The sequence below is a fragment of the Lissotriton vulgaris genome, chromosome 8, assembly GCF_964263255.1.
Source record: "Lissotriton vulgaris chromosome 8, aLisVul1.2, whole genome shotgun sequence".
NCBI lineage: Eukaryota > Metazoa > Chordata > Amphibia > Caudata > Salamandridae > Lissotriton > Lissotriton vulgaris.
In genome coordinates this window covers 341,325,510-341,350,181 of record NC_141696.1, presented here as the reverse complement: position 1 = coordinate 341,350,181, position 24,672 = coordinate 341,325,510, and the positions used below count along the sequence as shown (strand labels likewise).

Below are 24,672 nucleotides of genomic sequence, written 5' to 3'. Positions count from 1 at the left end.
ACTCCCTCTCAGACGCTCCCTTTCATCTGAGCTGTTCTGGTTGCCGGATCACTCCTCCATATGGGCAACTACACTCTCATTGCACAGCTGTATCCTCACACCTTGCTCCGGGGGGGTCCTTTCGGGATGATTCCCTACTGGACCTAGCTCCTTCCAATGCTCTCCTCACAGGGAATACTGGTCTTGGCAAGTAGGCAGGTGCAGGTGCTTCATGCTCAAATGCTGGTGGTCCTGGTTTCCCTGGGTAATGTCCCATCACCCAGCAGATAGCCTAGCATGCCTTGACCCCTAGACCTGATCACAGGCAGAAGTCTTGCAGAGCTTCTTCTCACACAGCCCATCTAGCTGCTCAGCAGGGGACAGATTTTGGGGTCTCAACCTCCCCTTCTTATAGTCCATTTCCAGACACCAAATGTGATTTAGGATCTGTCTTTTTGAAGTTTTGCGTTGGAGTTCTGCTTCTTTTGAAGTGTACACTTTTCTCTTTCTGCTTGAAAGGAGGTCTGTCACTGCATATGAGTCTCTGAAGCTGATAGACCCACAACATCGGCCATGGGGGTGATTAGAGTTTACACCTGGATGTCATCCACAGTGCTGATGCATCTGAAAGTTGATCCTGGGCTCCCAGCCCCCTCTTTATGAAATAGTTATCAGACCCATCTCCTTCCTGAGATTTGTCTCGGCCTCTTTCTTGTGATCTATCACCGAGTCATAGAGGGCCGTTTGGAAGGGAAAAGGGTCAGTCTCTCTCCCTCTCCCTTTCCTCTCCACTCCCTCTCCCTTTCCTCTCCCCTCCCTCTCCCCTCCCTCTCCCCTCCTCTTTCCCTCCTTCCCTCTCATCCTCTCTCCCTCTTTTCTCTCCCTCTTTTCTCTCCCTCTTTTCTCCCTCTCTTTTCCTCCCTCTTTTCCTCCCTCTTTTCCTCCCTCTTTTGATCCCTCTCTCTTTTCTTCCCTCTCCCTTCCTCCAGTGTATCTCACCGAGCTCGCATAAGTACACTAATCTGTTGGAAGGAGGATTCATCTACTCATAATGTCTTCATCAGGCAAGCTTGGGCTTCCCAAAATGGAACCCAGGGTCCGCTGTGCAAAATGCACCATTGCAGGGACACTTACACTTAGTGTATACACACATCACATAAACTGTCCAGTGCTGTCACCTCCATGTATTGTCATCCCAGGTGCACATACATTGAGCACAGAGTCACACTGTGCACACTGCAAAGTTCTGTATCCTTTCTGTATGGGGTGCTATTTACAAACACATGTACTGATAGTGCACACACTTGCTGCACAACACTTCGCCCTTCATGTATTGTACTTCTTAGAAGAACACATACACCCAGCACATGCATTAATTGCTCATTCACTGCACACCACTACATCTCTCATGTAAAGTATTCCTCGCAGGCGTACATATACTCAGTACATGCACTAACTATACCTGTACTGCACAGTACTGCTCCATCCTGGGATTTAAAAAAAAAGTGTGTGAGTCTGTAGGCCTCACGTTAGTGACACAGGGTAAAAAGGACCTACTCACTCCTACTGATCACTACACGTTATGCTGCCACCACGTGCTTGTTCTGCTTAATTTTTTGTGACAGTGGTAATCTTAAACACTTTAATGGCAGTGCTTTAACCGTCCCTTCTGGCCCAACAAGGCAGCGATCCATGAGACAGGTCTGTCTTGGCTCACACACATGACCCATGTTTGCCTATGACAACAAAAATCCACATTAGGGATCCTCCAGATAGCAGTACATTTGGGCACTCATGCCATGGGTATGTGTCTTTTGCCATGCAGAGGACTCTTCAGTCCCATGAGATTTCCACTAAACTTGGCATGAAATTAGAACTCTACTCAAAGCTTCTTTGGGGCAGTTGGATGTAAATCAGTTCAGTAGTTTTTAAGATATTTGCATTCACAAATGGTACAGATAGAGGGTTAACACGTCTGTATATTATTGCCATTTAAGTGTGTGTAGGAAAGTGGCTCTATATATATATAATGGACTAAAGTAAGGTACAGTGTGTATAGAGTCCCCAGTCTCCAGATGGATAACAGAGGCTAAAGTCAGATATGACCTTACTCTCTAAAGTGGTAGCTTGGTTGAGCAGTAAGGCAGTATCAGAGGACAGTGTAAAGCATTTGTTGTACACACTCGGTCAGCAAAAGGGTTTACACACTCAAGAACTGAACTCTAGGCCAATTGTTTTTATATCAAAAGATATAATTGTTTTATTTTAGAACCAACAGGTATCAAAATATACTTTTCTCAATATGAGTGACTTTAGGTAATTACTTTGCAGAAGGGCAAACGACTTTGCAAGTACAAAAGCTACAGTGTTAGCAATAGGCAACACAATTCTAAACACAATTTAACATTGAACTCAATGTTTTTTTTTTTTTTTACATAAATGCAGTTGATTACTTTAAGGATTACTTTTCTAACCACAGGATTTGATCCTGGAATCAGTCCCGGGACCTAAGCTGTAAACAGTTAAGTAAAAGCATATTGGTTACAGTTGTGATTTTTAAAGAATATATATATGTATTTTCAAAGTTGACACTTAAAAACTTTTGTGTGAAAAACTAGCAATGTTATCCTACGGAAGGAAATTCAAGTCACAGATAAAGTAGGTTCTTGTTACTTTTGTAATCAAGTACTGGACTCCTAGGTTCAGCACTGGGACCTCTACCCAAGACAGGTAAGTAATTACGTTTTAGTATTTGGTACGATTTTTAAGGAATATTTCTAGTTTGCATAAATCGACAGAAGAAATTTCAGAGAAAAACAGTCAATGGTTTCCTATGGAAGAAAAGTCAAGTTCAGTTCTGGGCTCAAAGGTACAGTACTGGCTTCTCACCTGATCACAGGTGAGTATTTCGGAATTCGTTATTCGTCTGATTTTAGATGAATATTTTAAAGTTTCAAAACTCCCCACTTAGAAGAAATTTCAGTGAAAACCAGTCAATGTTCGCATAAAGAAGGAAAGTGAGTTATCGGCTTTCAGGTGAGTACTCGACTGGTGTGGTTAAGGTTCTCGGCATAGACTCAGGGGTCACCCAGGGTCGGAAAGGTACAGTTGTTAACACCCTCAGCGGCACAGGGGCAGCCGGGTGCAGAGAGAGTAGGCCCAATGCAATCCAATTGAGGGTAGGGAGCCTTTGGTTGGGAGCTGCAAGCAGGCAGGCCATGCGGCTGTGGGAGCTAAGCTCCTGGTCACTTAATCAAGGCAAGTGGGGAAGTAGAGTAGAGTAGGGTAGTAGTTGCACTTCCAGCTGCACTTGGGCGGCTGGGTGCAGGGTGCTTTTGAGACGTCAGGTGCTCGATGTTATCCAATGGGAAAGTTAAAGTGAACAAAGGCTGCAGGCCCGGGGACGGATATTCTTCAGGTACGACCACCACTTCGAGAGGTATGTTGTGATCTTAGAGAAGAGGTAGGTACCCCAAAGAAGGGCACAAGGGGCCGTGGGGCACCGGGTGCAGGGGTGTCTTTTGGTGTCGGGAAATCTTACCCTCGACTGGTCGCGGTTGGAGGGGTCCCTGATTCTGAGGCTGCAGGCGTCGTCTGGGTCATCAAGGAGGGTCTTTGGGCACTGGACTTCGAGTCCCAGTCGCCGGGGGGATGTCCTCGTGGTCTTGGCACTCAGGCACAGGCCGGGCTTGGCGGGTGCAGAGTGGACTGGCTTCGCGTTTCCTGGCTGGCACCAGGGGTATTGCTGTTGGAGCAGAACCACTGCTCATGGGAGTCCCAGTCTTTTGGAAGGTTCAAGGCAGGCAGGTCCTCCGAAGTTGTCGAGGTTGCTGTCTGCTGGAGACGCCGGAGTTTCGCAGAAGCAGGTTCAAGGATCAACAGGCCTGTAGAGTTCTGGGGCCAAGTCAGTGGGCGTCATCCTTTTTTTAGCAGCTGCACGGCAGATCTTTGTGCTTCTTAGTCTTGTTGTTGTTGCAAATTGGGATCTGAGGAAGGAAGGTTCAGGGTGCCCCATAATACAAAATTAAGGGTCGTTGCAGGTAGGGCAAGGGCAGGGACCAGTGGGTCCCTGCCCTGGGTTGGGTACACCCCCAAGCCTGCTCCTCTCCTGTGGGAGGGGGGCAGGAGCCTAGCTGTGATTTATTATAATTATTATTATTATTATGTTTCTTATATAGCTCCAGAATCGACCCCCGAAGGGGTATCTCCGCGCTTGACTTGGGAACCCGTCCTGGCTTTTCCCTGTGAGATAGCCCCTACAGGGCATCCCCAGGCTGAAAGCCAGGCATCCCGCCGCGGGGGGGGGGGGGGGGGGCGTTGTGGAGATTAAGCAAGCTTAATGCCCAGAGTTGCAGAGTGTGAACCCATGATTAGGTCAGGCACCGAAGCAAGAATTATCGAGTCCATGGACATTTGAGCTCAAGACCCTGCCGCGTCGGGAATTGAACCCTGGTCCCGGGTCTGACCTCTGCTTCAGGGTCTGCCTGCTCTAACCAGTGAGCCACACTTCTCCACTTGGCAGGGGTCCCAATCTTCAAGATGGCCAGAGCCCGGGGTCGTACTTTACCATGCCTCTCCCACCTGAGGGGTGGAGTTGGCACAGGCTGGCACACCCCCCTTCCTGACATAGGGTTACCCGCCAGTCTTCCTGCCAGAGTGGGGCTCTGCGCTGGTGGGGGCCAGTTGCTGAGTACAGCAAATGGTCTGGAGAAGCTCCCAAAGGCGGAATGCCATTGAAGCTTTCCCTGCCCATCCTGGGGGAGGAGGCTTGGCACTTAGTCCCATAAAGTGCATTGTTGCACGCCCAGGAGAGCGAGGGCTCTCCACCCAGGGGTCCAGCAACATGTCTGCTGGGTGACAGCTGAGGCAGCTTCTCAGACAAGACATGGATTTTAGGTTAGGTTTCAGGGGGCATCTCTAAGATGCCCTCTGTAGTGCATTTTACATTAAATCCCACACTGGCATCAGTGTGGGTTTAATGTGCTGAGAAATTTGGTATCAAAGATGTCAGTCTTCAGTGTAGCCATTTTGGTGTTGTGGAGTTCTTAATGACAACATCCCAGCAACATATACTCTTAATGGCATCACTGCACTTACAGTGCCCAGGAATGGCCCTGTGTACTGTAGGGGCACAGGTCTCATGCACCTGTGCCCACACCACTGGCACAGGGCACCCAGCTAGACAGGTGGCTGATGTATGCCAGGGCAGTGGGTTCTGTGGGCGTGGCACCCAGGGATGTGCGCCATGTCGACTCTTTGTTTAGTTATGTGCTTAGACACTCAGCCTGCAAAGGCAGTGTGTAAATGTCAGTGTACAGGGCCCCTAAGGGTGGCACAATGAGTGCTGCAGCCCTTAGGGGTCTACTCTGGTCACCTAGGGTCCCATTTACTAGGGGTGCCTGTTTTAGGGAAGGAACATAGGCCCAGGGCACACTCAGTCAAAGCACATTAGTAATTTAGCAAGATGTGGGGGCATACCTATGCAAGAAAGATGGCACTTTCTCACAATGTGTCAGAAGACTTTCGAATTCTATACACCTCATTGCCAATTATTAAAATTGAGATTGGCTTCATAAGGGTTCATTCTTTTTTTTTTTTCCTGGACATCTTGAAACTTGTGGGTAGGATCCGAATTGTGGGAAACAACAAGAGGTAAAAAAAAACTTCCACAGCTATGGGTTACTAGACCGCAAAGGCGGCTAACTGGCAGTGGTAATAGGGAGGCATAGAGAAACCAAAGAAGTTTTTGAGAGAGAATCACAGTTCTCGCTATGCTAACTAGGGAACCGCCGTTTTAAGAGTTTTCGATTTAGATTTTTCACCCGGAGTTGCACAATTAGGAGTTTGAAAAGATAGTGATAGTTCATCATAGAATATGTGCTAAGGATCTTGGCAGTTGCAGAGCAGCTATGCTGCAGAAAAGCTGTCACTAATTTCTTTTTTTTTTTAAGCAAGTGCCAAGAGATAACAAGGCAATGTGCCTCAAATAAATGCAGCCAGTACAAAAAGAATCCACGATGGTGATCACCTTGTAATGTATTTTATAGTTAAATATAGTATTGAGGCACTGATTTATTATGAGTCTCTTCTGTGTAAAATTGCTGATATTTTTACTTACCTTGTCAAATAAGCTCTTTTTAATATGGCAGATATTTTTTTTTTTTGTTAATCTTTGTGGGTGTTGGTTTAACTTTGTTTTCTTTTGGTTAGATGAGACAAGTGGGAGTTGCGCAGGTACGATGTACTGGAATTACTAACGGGCCAACAGCTGCTTCATCATTGCCTACGAACTCTCCCCCTGGTCAGCCTCAAGTGGCGCTAGCCAGAGTACCTACTCAGCCAGGAATACGTCTCTCCTGCCCCGGGCAGCCTATGGCTAATGGACCCATTTCAGCAGGTCACGTTCCCTGCAGCACAGCTGGACCCTTGGGTAGCCCAGATACACTTTCAATAGGCAATAATCATGTAAAAGGAAGTGGAAGTAATGGAAATGTGCCTTATCTGCAGCGAAACACACTCACTCTACCTCATAACCGCACAAACCTGGCTAGCAGCGCAGAGGAGCCGTGGAAAAACCAACTATCAAACTCCACTCAGGTAACAGATTCCTTTTATGTATGTTTCGCATTGTAAATTTGAAAATCACTTTAGAATTTATTCAACAAATGCATATCTCATTAATAAAAATGAGTTACTGCTTAGTTACTCCTTTTTCTTTTTTTTATAGTTTCAAATTGCGCTCCTTTTTCTCCCGTTTCCCTCTTGGTTTTTTTTCTTCTGTTTTTCCCCCTCTTTGCTTATGGTGGTAACCTCTTAATCTTTTTTTTCTTTTTTGGATATCCCGCTGTGCAGGTCTGTAAGGGCTGTTCCTTAAGTCTATATAGAGTGGGCTTTGGGTCTGCCACTTTGCCTTCTTCAATCAGCCTCTTTTAGCCCTTGGCCTAAGACTTTAATTACACATTTGCTCAGCTATGATTTTTGGCATTATAATTTTATCCTTCCAGCTTGATTGTTCGCTTTGTCCGCTCCAATTGACTCACTTGTATGTCTTGTTTTAATGTGCTAGTGCTGTATATTAACACATTAAACTCGGACCTGTTTTGTCAGTGCTTCTCACCCCATTTCCTTATTTTAAGCTGTTTCTGTCCTACATTTATTTTATATGTGATATTTTTGGGCCTCTTACGCCCTTAACTCTTCTTCCCGCTAGTCCTCCTCCTTTCCCTTTTTCCTGTTTTTCAAGATTTAGTTTCTTGAGCATTATCATTCAAGAAGTCGTCAATATCAAAGTGGTAACTTCTCAGGTTTGAGGTAGTACGACATCCCTATTTTTTTCGCAGGTCTGTTAAAGGAAAGTGTTGGTATTTGTTTGGGTGCATTTTTGCAGATCATATCCATCTCCAGTTTCTCATGAACTTATGCAGAAACTAATTTGATATACATTTGCTTTGATATTAAACTGTACGTTTTTTTTTTTTTTACCAAGTTGGTAGGTATCTTTAAGTAACTTTTCCTTTCTAGTCATTCCTGAAATGGCAAAATGTAATATTCCAAAGAAGTTGCATATCTTAATTTACAGTGGCGTGTTTTCAATTTATCTGCTGTTTTCATATAGTTATCCATGTATCTTTTTGATCATAACCTGTACACACACTGATTAGAAGTAGGTTCCTAAAATGTTAAAAGATCCAGAGTCCTGGCTGATCATGCAAATAATGGTTTGGAAAAGTTGGTTGTCTCTTTCCTGCCCAATAGGAGTTTTCAAGCAGATGGGCTGACAGATTGTGTCTGTCACAAAGTAACATCCGTCAGTTGAGTTGACTAATTTCAAAGCTGTTCTGCACACTTGTTGAACCATGTGTTTTGCTTCATCAGTTTAACATGCTCCCTTCCCTGATACCACATCACCCATCTGCAAACGTTTGTGAATGTACTTGTTAATAGATAAGTCTGTTTTTAAAGCTTAATGCAAGCATGTATAAATGTACTTACTTCAGTATTGGAACTTTAATAGCTTCCCATAGCTTGAATAATTCCCCGTCGTAGGAATGGGAGTCTCGGTATCCAAAATAACATAGCAGTTGGTACAAATATGGCCTAGGCCTCATCTCATTTTGTAGCATATCCACCTCTTTTTGTAAAAGATTTTAAAATAATGCAACAACCAATCAGATTAGCCTCACCACATAGAACCCTCCTGAGAGAACCTCAGAGCCTCAGATTTTCTACCACACATTTTGTAAGCTAATCTCCTTTGAGCTTTGCTCACTTCAACTTTATTCTACTGTTTTTCAGCAGTTTTTTCTTCACGATTGTTTGATATTTCTTCTTGGAATGTCTGATAAAGAGAAAAAAGCCCCTTTTAAGGCTTGTTCCACCTGTGGCAAGAAAAGGCTATATGTGGAGGATAGGCATAAAGACTGCATCTACTGCCTGTATCCTGACCACAAGGCATCAGACTGCAAAGTCTGCCGCACCTTTTTAACTGAGACTCTCCGGCACAGTGAGGGTCGCCTCCTCACCTGGCTCCAAAAGCTGGAGTCGAGGAAGGAAACACTGTCAAGTGACAGCGAGGATTCATCATCTGCCACTTCGTCCAAAAGGTCAGTGAAGAGGGGTAGGGCTTCGGCTTCACCATCTACAGACTGTCACGCAAAGGCCTCAAAAAAGCCCTCCTGTGAGTCTGAGAGCCTGAGTCCTAGCAAATCCCCTTACCATGATGCAAAGAAGAGGGAAGGACTGCCTTCAGTAGCAGCAGCAGTGGTGGAGTCTGCTATACCTTTCAAAAAGCCTTCTTTTCTACTATCTGAGAAGTCTGACAAAGATAATCGTCGACACTGCAAAAGACTCAGTCAATGAAGGCTGCAAAGGTACAGGTTAAAAATGGCGATCCGGGCCTCAGGGCAGAACCGAGTAGGTGAAAATACGGCGAGCCTCCCAGCAGCAAGTATGACTGAGTGAAGATGTGCCTAACCCTTTGAGCCCATGAAGCGTGTTGCACTTTAAAGCAATAAACTCCACCTGACGACTAGCAGGAGTCCTAAGGACGGGTAAAACCGTGAGTTATTCTGAGGAGAGTAAAAATATTTGATCTTCCCTCATTCTATTTCCTAACGGTGTGGGCAGGCCTTAGCGTGCCTGGACCCCCGTAGGATTTGTTTCCCTTTTTATAATCTGGTCCTGAAGAAAGCTGAGCTGACTATAGCACCACCAGCAGAAACATGTTGACCATTCACTTTTTTAAGTCCCTGGATAAAAATTAAAAAGTCCAGTGACTTCACAGTTTTTAATGTGAACAACTGGCCCCTAATAAAGTTTGTTGAGGCACAGTTGTGATCTTTTACATACACACCTTTGCACTGATCACTTCCTTCACACACACCAGCTCCGCTGCACTCGCAGGCGTGGTAGCACACAGGTGGGGATAGTCGGCCCCCCTGTGACCGAACCCCATGACGAAGCATGTCACCTCTAGGGTGAGTGAGGGTTCTTTTAGAAAATAAATAATTTTCCATTCCCTCCCACACTACTTAATGACCATTCACATTTAGGTAGGGTTCACCTTTTGTTCACTGTGATATAGGGTTTTCACTCGTGTCCTACTGGCGCTCTTTTGTTGATGATAGATATTAAAATAAGGGGTGGGAGAGTAGTCGTTATTCCCTTCCTCTCTTGTTGTATATACACACAGGTTAAAACTGTACCACCGTCGACGTGCTCTTCGGTGCCTTCGAGTCTCCATCTATCGACGCCGGTGTTGACGGGGCTCGTCGACTGTCCATAACATTCGACGAATATGTCTGAGGGTGTCGACGGTAGCTGCAACGACTATGGCGTCGACGAGAGCATCTACAACAACGACAGCCGGAGTGTTGACGGTCTCGTCGACGACCGTGTAGACGACGCCCATCTCTTCGTCGATGATCTACTCTTTGTCGATTTACTCTTAGTCGGTGGATCTTCCGTCAACAACTTAGTTGACGATGGTTTCTTTTTCTGATCTACCGCAGACGACGCCTTCAGCGTTGAAGAGAATTACCATTTGTTGGAAGATAATCACGTAGGACATGACTTCCCCAAGGAGGGTTGCCCCCCTGCCTCCCGCGCTGTTGCTGGAAGAGGAATAAGATTCTGCGGGAGAGGATGATTCTTTTGGCTGTGCCAATAGCCCCTCAAACCTTCTAGTCAAGTGCCAGGACACTGATTTTGAAGGTGAATACCTTCATGGGCACTCATATCATCACTCTTTGCATCGTCAGGAGGACACTAGCCAGGAGATGATTTCTGTTTAATCTTCCCTCTTGGCGGATCCTCAGGGCATGTTGCTGGACTATAGGAGGAGATTCTCCCAACCTCCTCCTTCACTTCCTTTGGTGCATGATGTGCCTGCTCCGCCAGTTTCTCTGTGGCTTAGCCAAGGCCACCGTCCCTGATGGTATCACAGCCGCAATTCACCAGCCCACTTATACATCCTGTGGTTCCAGAGATGCAGGATAATTCCTCTGGTGAGGATCACTGCGATATCAGCAGGCCGGACCAGTGTGTGGAGTGGGATGATTATGTGATACCGGACCCAGCTTCTCCTACACCGGATGCAGCTGAGTCTCCCCCGGCAGACATTGGGGGGTTTCACAAATTGATGGAGAGAGCCTCACGCATATTTGAACTTCCCATGCCTTCACTTCAATCTGAGTGTTTTCTTTATGATTTTAAAGAACCTTATAGGAAGACGGTCCGTTCCATTCCTATTGTCAGCCACGTCTGGGACGAAGGAATGAAGACAATGAAGATTCTGGCTACTGTCATTCTAGTCTTGCCACGCTTGGAGAAAAAATACAAGGCCCCTGATGAGTCCAGCATCCTTATTAGGTCAACCGAAGCTGGATTCTGTGATATTGCAGGCGGCTCAGAGAAAATCACGCAACCCTTCTGCTCCCCTTACTACTCCTGATGAAGATGGCAGACGCCTAGATAATGCTGGGAAAAGATTTTCCTTGATGGCAAGTCTTTTGATTAGAGTAGCGAATGCGTTGGCAATTCTTGGCAGATATGATAGTCAGATGTCGTGTGACCTCTCACCCTATCTAGACCAGCTGCCTCAGGAGTCCAAGGTGGAAGCAAAGAAAATCTTGCAGGAGGGAGAGGTTACATCCGTTGAGATTATCGACTGCGCAATGGACATTGCCACAACGGCTTTTCGCTCCCTGGCAGGCACAGCTGTTCTTCGTTGCCAAGGCTGGCTCGGGGCAACATTGTTCCGGCCAGAGGTCTAAAACAAAATCCTGGAACTTCCGTTTGATGTTTATTAATTTTTTGGTAAACATATTGAGGATGCCGTCCAAGACATCAAAAAGGATACAGAGACATCAAGATCCTTGGGAACCCTACAATATCGAAAGATTCTTTTCCGTGGAACCAGAGGAAGAAGTACTACAACCTACAAGGGTTCTTATCAGGAGCAACATTATCCTTCTTATAGTTAAACGTCCATCTTACCATCAAAGACCAGCCAGACCTCTTCTTTCTCTAGGTCTAACTCTAGAGGGAAACCGAATCGCCAGGGGCATGACATCACTAAACGACAATAGCGGCTTTCTGGCTCTTCCTGCTGTAACCCCTTCCCCGACAACAGATGTGGTAGGCAGGGTATATCAATACCTCCACAACTGGCAACAGATAACATCAGACCATTGGGTACTCAACTTCATTCAATGTGGCCATATGCTGAAGTTTGTTCATTTTCCACCTTCCAAGCCCCCTGCCGCCATGCCTTCTTCTGCGGATCGAAGTTCATCAAATGCTCCTCAACAGAGCTGTAGAGGCGGTCCCTTTTTCTCAGAAGGGAGGGGGTTTCTACTCCTGATATTTTCTGGTCAAGAAGACGCTGGCGAAGTGGCTCCCCATTTTAGATCCCAGGGAGCTGAACACCTATCTCATAAGACAATCCTTTCGGATGGTGTCTCAAGAACATTTTACGTCTCCTCAACCCTGGGGACTTTATGGCCACACTCGATCTCGAGGATTCGTATTTTCACATACCCATTTATCCAGCCCACAGGAGGTTTCTACGGTTTACAGTAGCCGAGAGCCAATTCCAGTTCAGGTTTTACCTTTTGGACTTCGGTGTGCTCTGAGGATCTTTACCAAAGTGCTGGTGCTGGTGGCGGCCTTCCTCCTGAGGCAGCATTTTCAGATCTTCCCCTACCTGGACGATTGGTTGCTGAAGGCCCCGACCAGACGTGCAGCGGAGGATACAGTTGATGCATGTACGCGTCTGTTCAGCAATCTGGGCCTGACTCTCAACAGGGAGAAGTCCTCTCTCTGCCCGTCCACGGAAGCACGATTCCTAGGAGCCATCCTGGACACGTCTCTCAACAAGGCTTCTCCATCATTCGAAAGGCAAGAGAAACTGATGTCCATAGCTCATCTGTTGCGAAGAAGAGAAGTATCTTTCAGTTTGCCATTACAAATCCCTGCTAGGAACAATTTTCTCTTGCATTTCTTTAATACCTCACTGCAGGTTGCGGATGCGTTCACTTCAGGAGCAGCTCGACCTGCAATGGGGACAAGTAGACGGATCCTTCGACGACAAGGTGGTGATCACTCCGGCTATGAAAAAGGCTGCTTTGTAGTTGACAAAGGAAGAAAATATAACCCACGGTCTAAACTTCGTAATCAATCCAACTCCTCAGGTAGTGACTACAGATGCCTCGCTGGAAGGCTGGGGCGCAGTGCTACAGAACTTGCATGTAAGCGGACATTGGTTGCCTCAGCACCGCCTTCTCCATATCAATCTCCTGGAACTCAGGGCGATTTGTCTGGCAGTACAAGCCTTTCTCCCACGCCTGCAGGGATTGGCGGTTCTCGTCCGTATGGACAATACCACAGCCATGCACTATATAAACAAAGGGGGTACCAGATCTCTTCCGTTGTCACAGGAAGCCCAGAATATCACTGAAGGCATAACATCTTCTAGGAGTACTAAACGAAAAGGCGGGTATGCTCAGCAGGCTGTCGTCAGTCAGCCACGAAAGGGAACTGAACCAGACTGTGTTGGAGGAAATTTTTCACCGGTGGGGCAAACCCTCAATAGATCGCTTTGCTACCCAAGAGAACAAAAAAATCGTTTTACGCCAGCAAGCTACACCATCGCGGATCGCTGGGGACTGCGCTTTCGGAAGCCTGGTCAGGCGCATTTGTATACGCTTCCCCCCATTCCGTTGATACCCAGAATACTCTGGAAGATCAAAACTGAGCTGTGCATGATGGTCCTAATAGCTCCAGCGTGGCCTAGGAAGTTCTGGTTCACGGAACTTCACCTCCTCTCCCTGGACCCTTCAAGGCCGCTACGGACGGTCCCAGACCTTCTCACAATGTCCCAGGGCCAGGTCTGGCATCCGGACCCTCACTCCTTACACCTGTCAGCATGGATCCTGTGCAGCGAGATTTTCTTGGGCTAGATCTCTCGGAGGAGATTAAGGAGGTTTTCTCTCAGGCTAGAGCTCCTTCTACTAACAAGACATACTGTTTAAAATGGAAACTATTCTGTATCTGGTGTCAGCCGGAGGGTTTCGACCCTTTCTCGTCTCAACATCACCACGTTCTTCCATATTTCCTGTCTTAGGTTAAAGAGGGGCTTGCTCATTGATCCATAAAGGCTCATTTGGCGGCAGTTTCTCGCTATAGACGCACTGTATCTGGACCTTCTCTCTGGTCAGGCAGGATTGTCAAGCAGTTTCTCAAAGGCCTCTTTAGAGTCTTTGTAGTGTAGTTCCTATATTCCCAATAGGCTCTGCGCATTGGAATAACATAAACGATAGTTTAGACGTAGGACTGAGGTCGACTAGGTCTCTACTGAATATGTTAGACTTAATTAGGTATGCCAGCAAGCTCGGAGGTCACTAGAAACTTTCTCGAATGAACAGGAATGAGTTACCTTTACTGATGAGACAAGAAGGGATTAGTTACTGACAACCGCATAAACATGACAACTTTGCTTTCTCCAGAATAAGGATTAAATCTCCAGAGTCGTGTGAAAACAATAGATAGCTATTTCCCTCAGTCAATCGTGCATGCTTAGTTTCACCAGAGTGCAGAGAAATAGAGAGATGGGTGTTTTCAATAAGTTATTTATTGAGCAGTCTTCTTTCTCATGCAAGAGAAATGAATTGCCACAATTGCAATACTTATCATAAAGTAAAGTGCGCACAGTAAAAGTCGTATTATGAAATAATACTGTAAAAGGATTTATATGGTTTCTGAGCCATATGATACTTAAAACTGATAAAATATATACAATATATACAATGATAAAAGTTGACTAAACGTACTCAACTGGTGCTTCTAAACTACGCCTACCCCGGTGTACTTAACCTAAGCCTAGTACGTGGGAAGGAGTAAGTGAGCTGCAGTTTAAGTTAAGCTAGTTTTGCCAAGAATCTGAATCAAGAATTCTCTAAGGATCTAATCCGCTCCGTACCTTGGTTTTAGAATGAAGGAGGTCTTGTATCTCTTTCTCAGGACTCGATCTCCCAGCAACCCGCAAGGTCGACTGGAAACACTGGAGCTGGATTTCTCTGCAGGAGAAAAGACAGCGTCTCTCTTAGTGCGTCAGATGGGAGGGTCGGCTTCCTTCGGCACTCGCATCAGCTGGGCTTTGGGTAAGTAGATAGCCGCTCTGCTCCAAACCACCGTGTTGCTTAAGGCAAATGCTGGTATATTTATACCTGGAAGGTGCCGAGTTTGACGTAAGGTTGGACATAAGACGTCACTAAGAACTGTCACTAAGAACTGGCAGGTGTTTCAGGACTCTCAGGAGTTCTAGGACAAATCAAAACAGAAGCAGGGGGAAATCCCGGGCTGCTGGAGGTTTGGTTTGTTTAAAGAACGCTTTGTACTTTCTAGGAGTCTAGGGAAGTAGCCTTGCCGTATTTGGACTGCATTGGCTCTGACTAAATATGGATATGATTCTTATGCCTTTATAAGGATATGATTTGTTATAACCACATGAGGGCATAAATCGGGAATATTTAATTAGGGTCCTAAATACGTTCACAACACCCACTCCAAGTAAAATGTCCATCATTACTAAATACTAAGCAATATATAAACATATAAGTATGCATGTCTTTTCCAGCCCACCCCAAAATCCATAAAATGCATTTGAAATGGTATAGATACACGAAAATCAGTATTATACTGTACGTTTTCAAGCAGTGGTATCATTCAGATAACATTTTTGTAGTGCATTATATTCTTCACTGAATGAATCATGAAATTTACATTTATGAAATGGCTCTTAATACAGAAAGAAAAGTAGAGACCATTTCATCACATAATTATACAAGATTGTACATGTGCTAGAGGCGGATTCAAAATATTTTCTCGAGTCTCTAAACATAGAAGTTCTGTTCTCTAAGAATAGTTCTACTTTAAGCAGAGTACCATGTGCCAAAAAAAGTAAATATTTTGGAAATTGGGAAAAAATAATTTTGCTTTCGGGAAGAAAATAGTACCAATGTTTTTAAAAGTGCTTTTTATCAAAACTGAAGGCCGAATTCAGACTTCAGGGAACGCTGTGTGCTCGCTATTTCAAATATTATTCTCGTTGTTAGGAGAGAACAGTACCTCAGATAGGCCGGCAAAAAAATCGTTTACAACAGTAGGTGAAAGTTGGGCCAACTCCGAAAAATCGGAAATAGTGCATATATGCAATACATTGCCATCATCGGTGTTTAGATCAGCAATGGTCACAGAAGGTTGTACCTGTGTGGTGCTGCTTTCATCTCGTACTTCACCGCCACCTAATCGTAATGGTGAAGTTTCAACGAAGGCCGTCATCAGAATAGGTAGCTGCTGGGGACAATACGTTTCATGAGCTCTTACTGAACCAAGCAAAGCATCAATATCCATTGGTACTGCTGATGGTAGTGTAAGACAGACGTCCAGCACGCATTCTTCTCCGCATAGCAGACATCGAAGCACAGGTAAGATGCAATCTTGCCAGATTGGTCTGAATGAAAGAAACCAGGTAGTATTCAGATCTTTTTGCCGGGTCAATCCTAGGACTTTAGTGATACGTTCTCGGTATCGTATTATCTGAAAGAGACACGTTGGTGATAGATTCCTTACCTTAGAATATCCCCAGGCGTCAGACTGGATCCGGAAACGTTTGCGTAGCAGTACCCTTGCGCGTCGGTAGGCGTAGTCTGCGGTTCCGCGTCCGTCGTGGGTCCGTGATGACGTCGTCGGAGTACTTGGATGCCGCCTCCGCGTGCTGACGTCAGTTCTTTTTTTCCGCACCAGCAGCGAAGATCTGGAAAAAGCAGTACCTTAAGTCACTTCGTGACTAAACTTTTTTGATCCCTTTTGATCATTTTTAGGTCTCGCCTGGAATAGCATCCGAAGGATGTGTCCTGCGGAGACTTATAGCTGCCTGTCTCGGGGGAATGAAGGACAAGAGGGTGCCACGCGCTTCTCTTGTGCTGGATTTGACTGCGAGCACGCGCACCCACACTCACGCATGCGCACATACACAGCACTCACGCATGCGCAGCACTCACGCATGCGCACATACACAGCCACACGCATACACAGCCACACACATGCACAGGCACACCCCCCCCCCCCCCCGTCGCCGCTGCATCTACACACACTAGCGCAGCTACACGCACACAGAGACCCCCCACACACATACACACATGCTCGCCCCCCCGCTCCCGAATACAGTCCCACTTACCGCCAATCCGGTGTTCTGTAGCCTCCGCGGGGCTCTCCCTCAGGCATGGGAGCCCCGCGTCACCACTGCTACTCTGGCCAGGAACTCCGTAGGCACTGAAGTCCCGCCCCCAGGCTAAGTTTCGTTTTCAAGAGTGCGCGCATCTTGTCTTTTCCTTGCAGCTGTATTCCTCTAGTCTCCCTCCATGTACGCATCTGTATTCTCCGTGTCTCTTGCCCTGGCGCACCTCCCACCCTGCGCACCCCGGGCATCGACTCCTTCCACGTGCCCCTCGTACAGCGCGCTGTGTTCTGCGTGTCACCATCTTCTCACTGCCTGCGGGCGTGAGGCGAAATGATGGCCGCTCCCTGCAGAATGTAAACGGGGGCACTCGAGTCTCCCACATCTCAAATAAATTAATTAATCTTGGCCTGAATTGAGGGGGAGGGGGTCGGAAGGGGTGTACCCCTTCCGCCACTGCGCAGCAGGGGGTGTAGGGGCTTGTGTTACGCCCCTGTCGATATCTCTTCTACCCTTGGGTGGCTCTCAAAGTGTTATTTATATGGAAGATGCGTGTTCTCTCATGTAATCGCCAATTATGTTATTAGGCAGGGCCATTGGAGGTGTTAAATTTTGCGGCCGTGGCATTTGTTGCATAATTATGGATTTAACGCATTTGACACATACTCCATCATCTGACGCATTAACTGCTGGTTTCAGCAAAAAATAAAAATGATTTAAAGATGCTGCAAAGTGTGTCCCGACGTTGCACTGCACCGCCAAAAGTATCGCAAGGTGAAGCGTCTTGGCTTTGCCAATGCATGTTCATTAAAGCAGTTATGCATTTTTTGACATAAATGATAAAGAGCAATGTAACCCATACGCTGTCCTCAGAACGTATGTAAGGTAACTGAAAAATGCAGTGAATATGCGTTTTTTTCGCGTGAGCTTACATTTCTATCTAGCCCGTTCTGCTAAGTTGGAATTAGGTGGTGTTGCATTATTGTAAAAAAAACACGGCAAGACATAGTCGTGCGCAGAAATGTCTTGGGTTTAAAATCTGTGGATGCCTGCAAACCGTGGAAACTCCGTGTAACTCACACGTGTGGAAATGCTGCTGACCCTGAAGGCAGTCGGGTCATTACCGCATAGTGGCATTGCCCTCATTGAGTTCGCCTGGTACTCGAACTGGAGGTCCGTCAACGGCCTGCCTTGCTTTTGCCCTATAGACCCCCCTCCTGCCTTGGGAATCAGGCGTGTGGGATGTAGTGTGTTGTGGCGCAGCTGTGAACAGAACGCGCCCTTCCCTGCACACAGCCTATATCCACATAGCAACTCTATACACAACAGCCTGGCCCTACGGGTGAATAACTTCCTCCATTCTGCTCTTCACGAGTGACGTGATCTTGGCTCTGATGACACAGCGTCGTGTCGGCGTGCAGGGTGTGCGGAGTTGTAGGTGTTCTACGAGGTAGGGGGCATTGCAAGTAGGAGGGCCCTGGCGGGCCAAGCCCCTCCGGGGGCAGCGTGCGCGCTATTTGTGACTTGCGGAGCCTCCTGTGTCGGATCGGGATACACTGGCACAGACGAAGGCCTTCCCCCGGGCACCCTGGCACAGCCGCTCGCCGCTCTCTGGGCGGCGTGCACACAGTGTGCAGAGAGCGGGGGACTGCAGGCATGTGTCCGGTGGGAGCTGCGACTAGACGCTACTCAGGGAACCAGCTAGTTAAAGCTTGTTTGTATATGTGTCTGCCTTTACTACTCATTCTAGGGCTAGACACCGTGTGGTCGTGAACGAAGTCAGCCAGGTCTAGGCCTTTCAGCAGCACGAGAGCGAGCGGAGTGTCACAGACACCTTTCACCAGTGGACTGAGGAGGTACAGCGGCACGCCTTTCATAGACTATGGGCTGCGCCTCATTGCCCGATGCTCCCTCCTCTCAGCACTCGGGCAGAGTCTAAAATGCATCCCACAGTTTGTTGCTCTGTTTGTTATTAGTGACAGGGTAGGTGGGGGCATTTGCTTGGCATCGAGGGAGGCTCTGCAGTCTGGTCGAGCAGTGCGTTTTAGGATGCTGTGAAGGCCTCACATGGTTACTGTGGCAGGAAGCAGTGTCCACTGTCTGTCCCTCACCATGCACTCGACCAAAAGGCCTCAGCCCTGCTGTCCTCCGGGCGCTCTATTCCTTGCCTAGGCTACTGCTGAGCCAGCATGCCTCATTTTCTCAAAAATGTTGTCTTTGAACACAGATTCTTTTCCCACAGGCCCCGGTACTGGTTTGATTATTTCTGAGCGAACATCGTCCTCGAGGCCGCCTGTGGTGACAGCCCTGATTATGCAGGATGCCAAGAATGACATCTCTCTTAAAGCACACGCCAGCCCTACTTATGTGACGTTAACGGGTTACTGTGTCATGCAGTGAACTGCAGGCTTGGGCCCACAAGCATTGAGGTAGGCTCTCCTGCAGTGTAACTAGGGGTGCTCCAGGATGAAATAGGTACACCACTGAGGCATGCACCACAAACAAACTGTGCACACTTACACCACACACATTGCGCACAGCAACCAATTATAGACACGCTGTTCACAAACACATCCACCCCACTAACCTGCACAAATAGCTACAGTCAGCAGATACAAACACAAACCCCCACACACTCACACACCCCCACACACTCACACACACACACACACACATACTTACTCTCCTATCACACATATAATACACCCCTTTCACTTATACATACAGCGCACACACACTCCTATCACTTACACGCACACTCACTCACACACACACACACACACACACATACACTCTCCTATCATTTAGACATACAGCACACACACATTCACACAAAATAATCCAGCGATTATGTTTTGGGAAACTGAAGGCAGTGCATTAAGCTGCAAGTGTGGCTTGTTCTTGAGTCGTGCGACTCAGGACGGTGCCGATAGGGATGCCTGGTTTCAAGCCTTGTGAGGATTGCTACTGAGTGATGTAGGTCACCGACCCTCACTGTCGGTGTCTCCACTGTCTCAGTGTCGACCACGACGACAAAGCCTGCCCCGATTGCCGGGCCCGGACTTCGAAAGCTAGGCGGGAGCGGTCCCGCAAGTGACTCAAACTCCGGCAGTCGGCCCGCGCCGCGAGAAGTCCAGGTCCCACAGGAGGTCGAGGGACAGGTCGCGGGGTCGGAGCCATCACAGCTCCGGGAGTCTGCATCACTCCTCCGGGTCGAAGTCGTCGTCAGGTAAACACAAGAGGTCGAGAGACGTCATCGCTCTTCTGACTCCCCCCGACGCTCCCGCAGCGTGTCCGGGGGTTTGGGTGATACCGCCCACACGGCTCCGTCGGAGTCGCGGGCGTCGCGGCCTGCTCCACACCCTCCGGTCCCTGGGCAAGACGAGACGCCGGGGGAGATCGAGCGCTTCCTCATGGCCATAAGGAACCTCTCTTCCCCGACGGTTTCTGCGGCACCATCGGGCCCAGCAGACCCGTCTGGGGCCCCGACGGCATCGGGTGCTTCGGCTCCAACTCCGCCGGCGCCTTCGGGCCCGGCGCCGCAGGGCCCCACTGGATCCGCTTCGGCATCCTGGTCGTCACCGGTTGACCTAACGACCTCACTGGCGCCGGTCCCTCAGTTGTCACCTCCGGCGCTGTACTCTGGCGGCGCCGTCCCCGATGCCTCCCTCGCTCCGGTTCCGGCGTCGGAACGGCGCCGTTGGGCGCCGCTCTCGACACCGCTTGGGAAGTTTAGCTTCTATGAACCGGCCTCATCGGTTGACAACCCTGACTATCAGGGGATGGGTGAAGAGGAGTGTTGGGAGGGGTCTGAGGACCTCTGACCCGAGAGTGTCAGTCTCAAGAGGACTGGGCAGGTGAACTTGGGGATGCCAGTGGTCTGGACACATCACCAGACACTGGCTTTGTCTCACCTCCTACCGTGGCTACGGAGGAGGGGGCAACCTACAGCCTGGTGATGATGAGGGCAGCCAAGGCTTTGGGCCTTGAGCTCCCCGTCGTGGCCGTGAGGACTAACCTCCTCACTGAGGTCCTTAAACCGCAGTCAAGCTCGGCGAGCTTCTGCTGCCGTTTAATGAGGCCTTGACCGATGTTCTTTTGGGCACTTGGTCCAGGCCCGCTACGGGTTTGCCCGTAGATAGGAACGTGGCCAGACGCCACCGCCCGGCCCCTGGTGACCCATGTTTCCTGTCCACCCACCCCACCCCTGAGAGCCTGGTCATCCATGCATCAAATTCCCAGACCGCATTCCTGTCGGCTCCGCCAGACAGGGAATCCAAGAGGTATGAGCAGTACGGCAAAAAGGTATTCTCCTCCCTTAGTCTGGGACTGCAGTCTTCCAACACCGCATGCTTTTTGGGCCGCTACACCACTCTCTGTGGGATACGGTTGCGGAATTGCTGCCAGTGTCCGTTGGAGGTACGGGCCAAACTTGGCCAAGCCCTTGTAGAAGGCCGGGACGCAGCAAAATATTCTATCCGGTGTGGGCTGGATACCACTGTCTCACTAGTTAGAGCGATGGCAACGACGGTGGCGATTTGTCGCCACGCCTGGTTGAGGTCCGCCAACTTTTCAGCCGATGTCCAGAATACACTGATGGACATGCCGTTTGATGGCCGTCGCCTTTTTGGCGACAAGGCAGACCATACGCGTGAGCGCTTAAGGGATTCCAGGGCTACGGCCAAGTCCTTGGGCCTCTCGGCCCGCGCCAGCAAACAGGTGCCTTTCGCTCCTTTCGTGGCCAAGGAAGGGGTGCCCCCACACGTGCTGCCAGCCACGCACCGCAGACTAACATCCAGGTCAGTGGCGGCCGTGGAAATTGCCGTGGAGGCAGTCGGGGACAACGGCGAGACCAGTCCACACCCTCCCCTGCAGCATCCGCTCAAAACCCTCCTAGTCCGTGTTTTTCGGCCCATGTGACGCCAGTGGGGGGCAGGGTTCGCCATCACCACTCTCACTGGTGCACTGTCATGTCGGACAGGTGGGGGCTGCAAATCGTCCGAAGGGGCTACTCCCTCCCCTTCGAGATGACCCCTCAAGCCATGCCACCGCAAAACCACTGCATATCAGGGGATCATTTGCGGCTTCGGCATGAGGAAGTTACGGCCCTCTTGGCCAAGGGGGCCATCAAGCGCGTTCCTGGGCCAGAAGTAGGGTGTGGTTGCTACTCCCACTACTTTCTGGTACCCAAGAAGGGCAAAGGGGGCCTACGCCCTATCTTGGACCTACGGAACGTCAACGGCTTCCTCCGGAAGGAGAAGTTCAAAATGCTGACTCTGGCTCAGGTCTTAGCTGCCCTGGACCCAGGAGACTGGATGGTAGCGTTGGACTTGCAGGACGCTTATTTCCACATCCCCGTCCTGCCGGCCCACCGGCGTTACCTGCGGTTCACGGTAGGCCACGAGCACTTTCAGTTTACTGTGCTCCCATTCGGCCTTACCAGCGCCCCACGGGTGTTCACGAAGATGATGGCGGTGGTCGCAGCTCATCTGTGCAGGTTGGGGGTTTCAGTCTTCCCCTACCTCGACGACTAGTTGTTGAAGGCGGGCAGGCCCCAGACAGTCGTCAGCCACCTCCAGACAAAGGCAGACCTCCTGCAGCAGCTGGGGTTTTCCATAAATGTGCCGAAGTCTTACCTGTGTCCCTCTAAAAGCTCCTGTTCATCGGAGCGGTTCTCGACTCGGCGCAGTTTCGGGTTTATCCTCCCGAGCAGCGGGTTCGGGATATACAGGCTCTGATTCCAATCTTTCAGCCTTTATCCCGAGTCTCAGTCAGGTTGACGCTGCGGCTTCTGGGGCTGTTGGCTTCCTGCATCCTTCTGGTGCATCACGCCTGTTTGCGGATGCGGGCTCTGCAGTGGGACCATGAAGTTTCAGTGGGCCCAGCATCAGGGCAACCTGTCAGACCATGTCCTGATCTCGGAGGGCACTGCGAGACAGCTGCAGTGGTGGCTCACGGACCGCGATTGGGTCAGCGGCCGATGCCTCTTCCTTCCCCAACCGGAGCACGTAGTTGTAACGGACGCGTCCCTCCAGGGCTGGGGAGGCCACATGGGAGAGGTGGAGATCAGACGCCTCTGGTCTCCGGCAGAGTCCCGGCTCCATATCAACCTTTTGGAGCCGAGGGCTATTCCTCTAGCACTTTAGGCATTCCTCCCCTCTGTCCGGGGGAGTGTAGTGCAAGTGTTCACGGACAACACCACCACCATGTGGTACTGCAACAAACAGGGCGGGGTGGGGTCGTGGACCCTCTGCCAGGAGACTCTGCGCCTTTGGCAGTGGCTGGAACATCAGGGTGTGACCCTGGTGGTTCAACACCTGGCAGGTTCTCTGAACGCCAGGGCGGACGAACTCAGCTGCCGGTGCATGATGGATCACGAATGGCGTCTGAACTCGGGCATGGCGCAAGGCCTCTTTCAGCAGTGGGGAGAGCCTTGGTTAGATCTATTCGCCACCGAAGAGAACGCGCAATGTCATCAGTTCTGCGCGTTGGAATTTCCAAGGCGGCACTCGCTCGGAGACACTTTTCGTCGCGAGTGGAGTTGCAGTCTGTTGTACGCCTTTCCGCCTATACCACTTCTGCCCAGAGTGCTGAAAAAGATCAAGCGCGACCGGGCACAAGCCATCCTTGTGGCTCCGGACTGGGCACGAAGGTACTGGTATCTTGAGCTACTCAGTATGTCAGTCGATCCCCCGGTTCGTCTGCCTCTTCAGGAGGACCTTCTGTCGCAGCAGCAGGAGACGGTCCTCCACCCGAACCTGTCCAGTCTCCACCTCCATGCTTGGAGATTGAGCGGCGACAGTTGAGGCTATTTGACTTGCCTCCTGAAGTATGTAACATCATTCTGGCAGCCAGGCGTCCCTCCACAAAGTCGGTATACGCCTGCAGGTGGAACAGATTTGTGGCATGGTGCACAGCAAAGGCTGTGGATCCTCTCTCTGCCCCTCTTTCTGAGGTTCTTCTCTTCCTTCTTTCTCTTGCCCAGCAGGGCTCTGCTCTGGGCACTATCAAGGGCTACCTTTCTGCCCTTTCAGCCTTTGTAAGGCTGCCTAATCAACCTTCTTTGTTCAAGTCCCCTGTTGTTAATCGAATCCTGAAAGGCATCACACATACGTTTCCACCTGTTCCCTTCGTGATGCCTCAGTGGGACTTGAAACCTGGTTCTTACTTTTCTGATGTGCGCTCCCTTCACAACTGTCCTATCCGCCTTCTTACTTTGAAGACTGCATTCCTGGTTGCCATCACCTCTGCCAGGAGAGTGAGTGAGCTCCAGGCTCTATCCTCTAAACCTCCTTTCCTTTCAGTCCATCCGAACATGGTTGTATTGCGGACAAGGCCCTCTTTTCTGCCCAATGTAGTCACAGCCTTCCACATCAGGCAGTCCATCACCTTGCCCACCTTCTTTCCGCCTCCGCATCCCTCGAAAGAGGAAGAGAGGCTCCACCGTCTGGACCCAAAACGTGCGCTCTCTTACTATTTGGATCGCACACGCCAGTTCCGGGTGGATGACCAACTCTTCGTTGGTTACGTGGGTGCTAAGAAGGGAAAGGCGGTGCACAAGCGGACCATCTCGCGGTGGATCATCCTGTGTATCCAGGCGTGTTACTCCTTGGCTAAGGAGGAACCCCCTGTGGGTCTAAGGGCTCATTCCACTCGGGCCACGGCGACTACAACTGCCTAGGGCCGAGGAGTGCCCTTGCAGGACATTTGCCAGGCAGCTACGTGGGCCTCGCTGCACATGTTTGCAAGACACTATTGCCTGGAGGGATGGCTTCTTTGGCTGTTCTGTCCTCCAGGACTTTCTGGTGTGATTATTGGTTCGCAGAACCACCACCGGGGTTGGTATTGCTGGGGTATCTATTCTAAGGTAAGGAATCTATCACTAACGTGTCTCTTTCAGATGCACAAGTTACTACTTGTGTAACGATATATCTGTAAGAGACATTAGTTAATGA

At 49.2% G+C, this 24,672-nt stretch overlaps 1 protein-coding gene across 1 annotated transcript in view; it reads left to right on the top strand.

Moving 5' to 3' along the window:
* The window catches only part of KDM6A (lysine demethylase 6A), a 789,178-nt gene that overhangs the window by 255,956 nt on the left and 508,550 nt on the right, over nucleotides 1-24,672 (top strand). Inside the window, exon 6 of the mRNA XM_086936102.1 lies at nucleotides 6,190-6,576. Within this exon, the coding sequence (XP_086792228.1) occupies nucleotides 6,190-6,576 (387 nt within the window). The remainder of the gene's footprint in view (nucleotides 1-6,189; nucleotides 6,577-24,672) is intronic.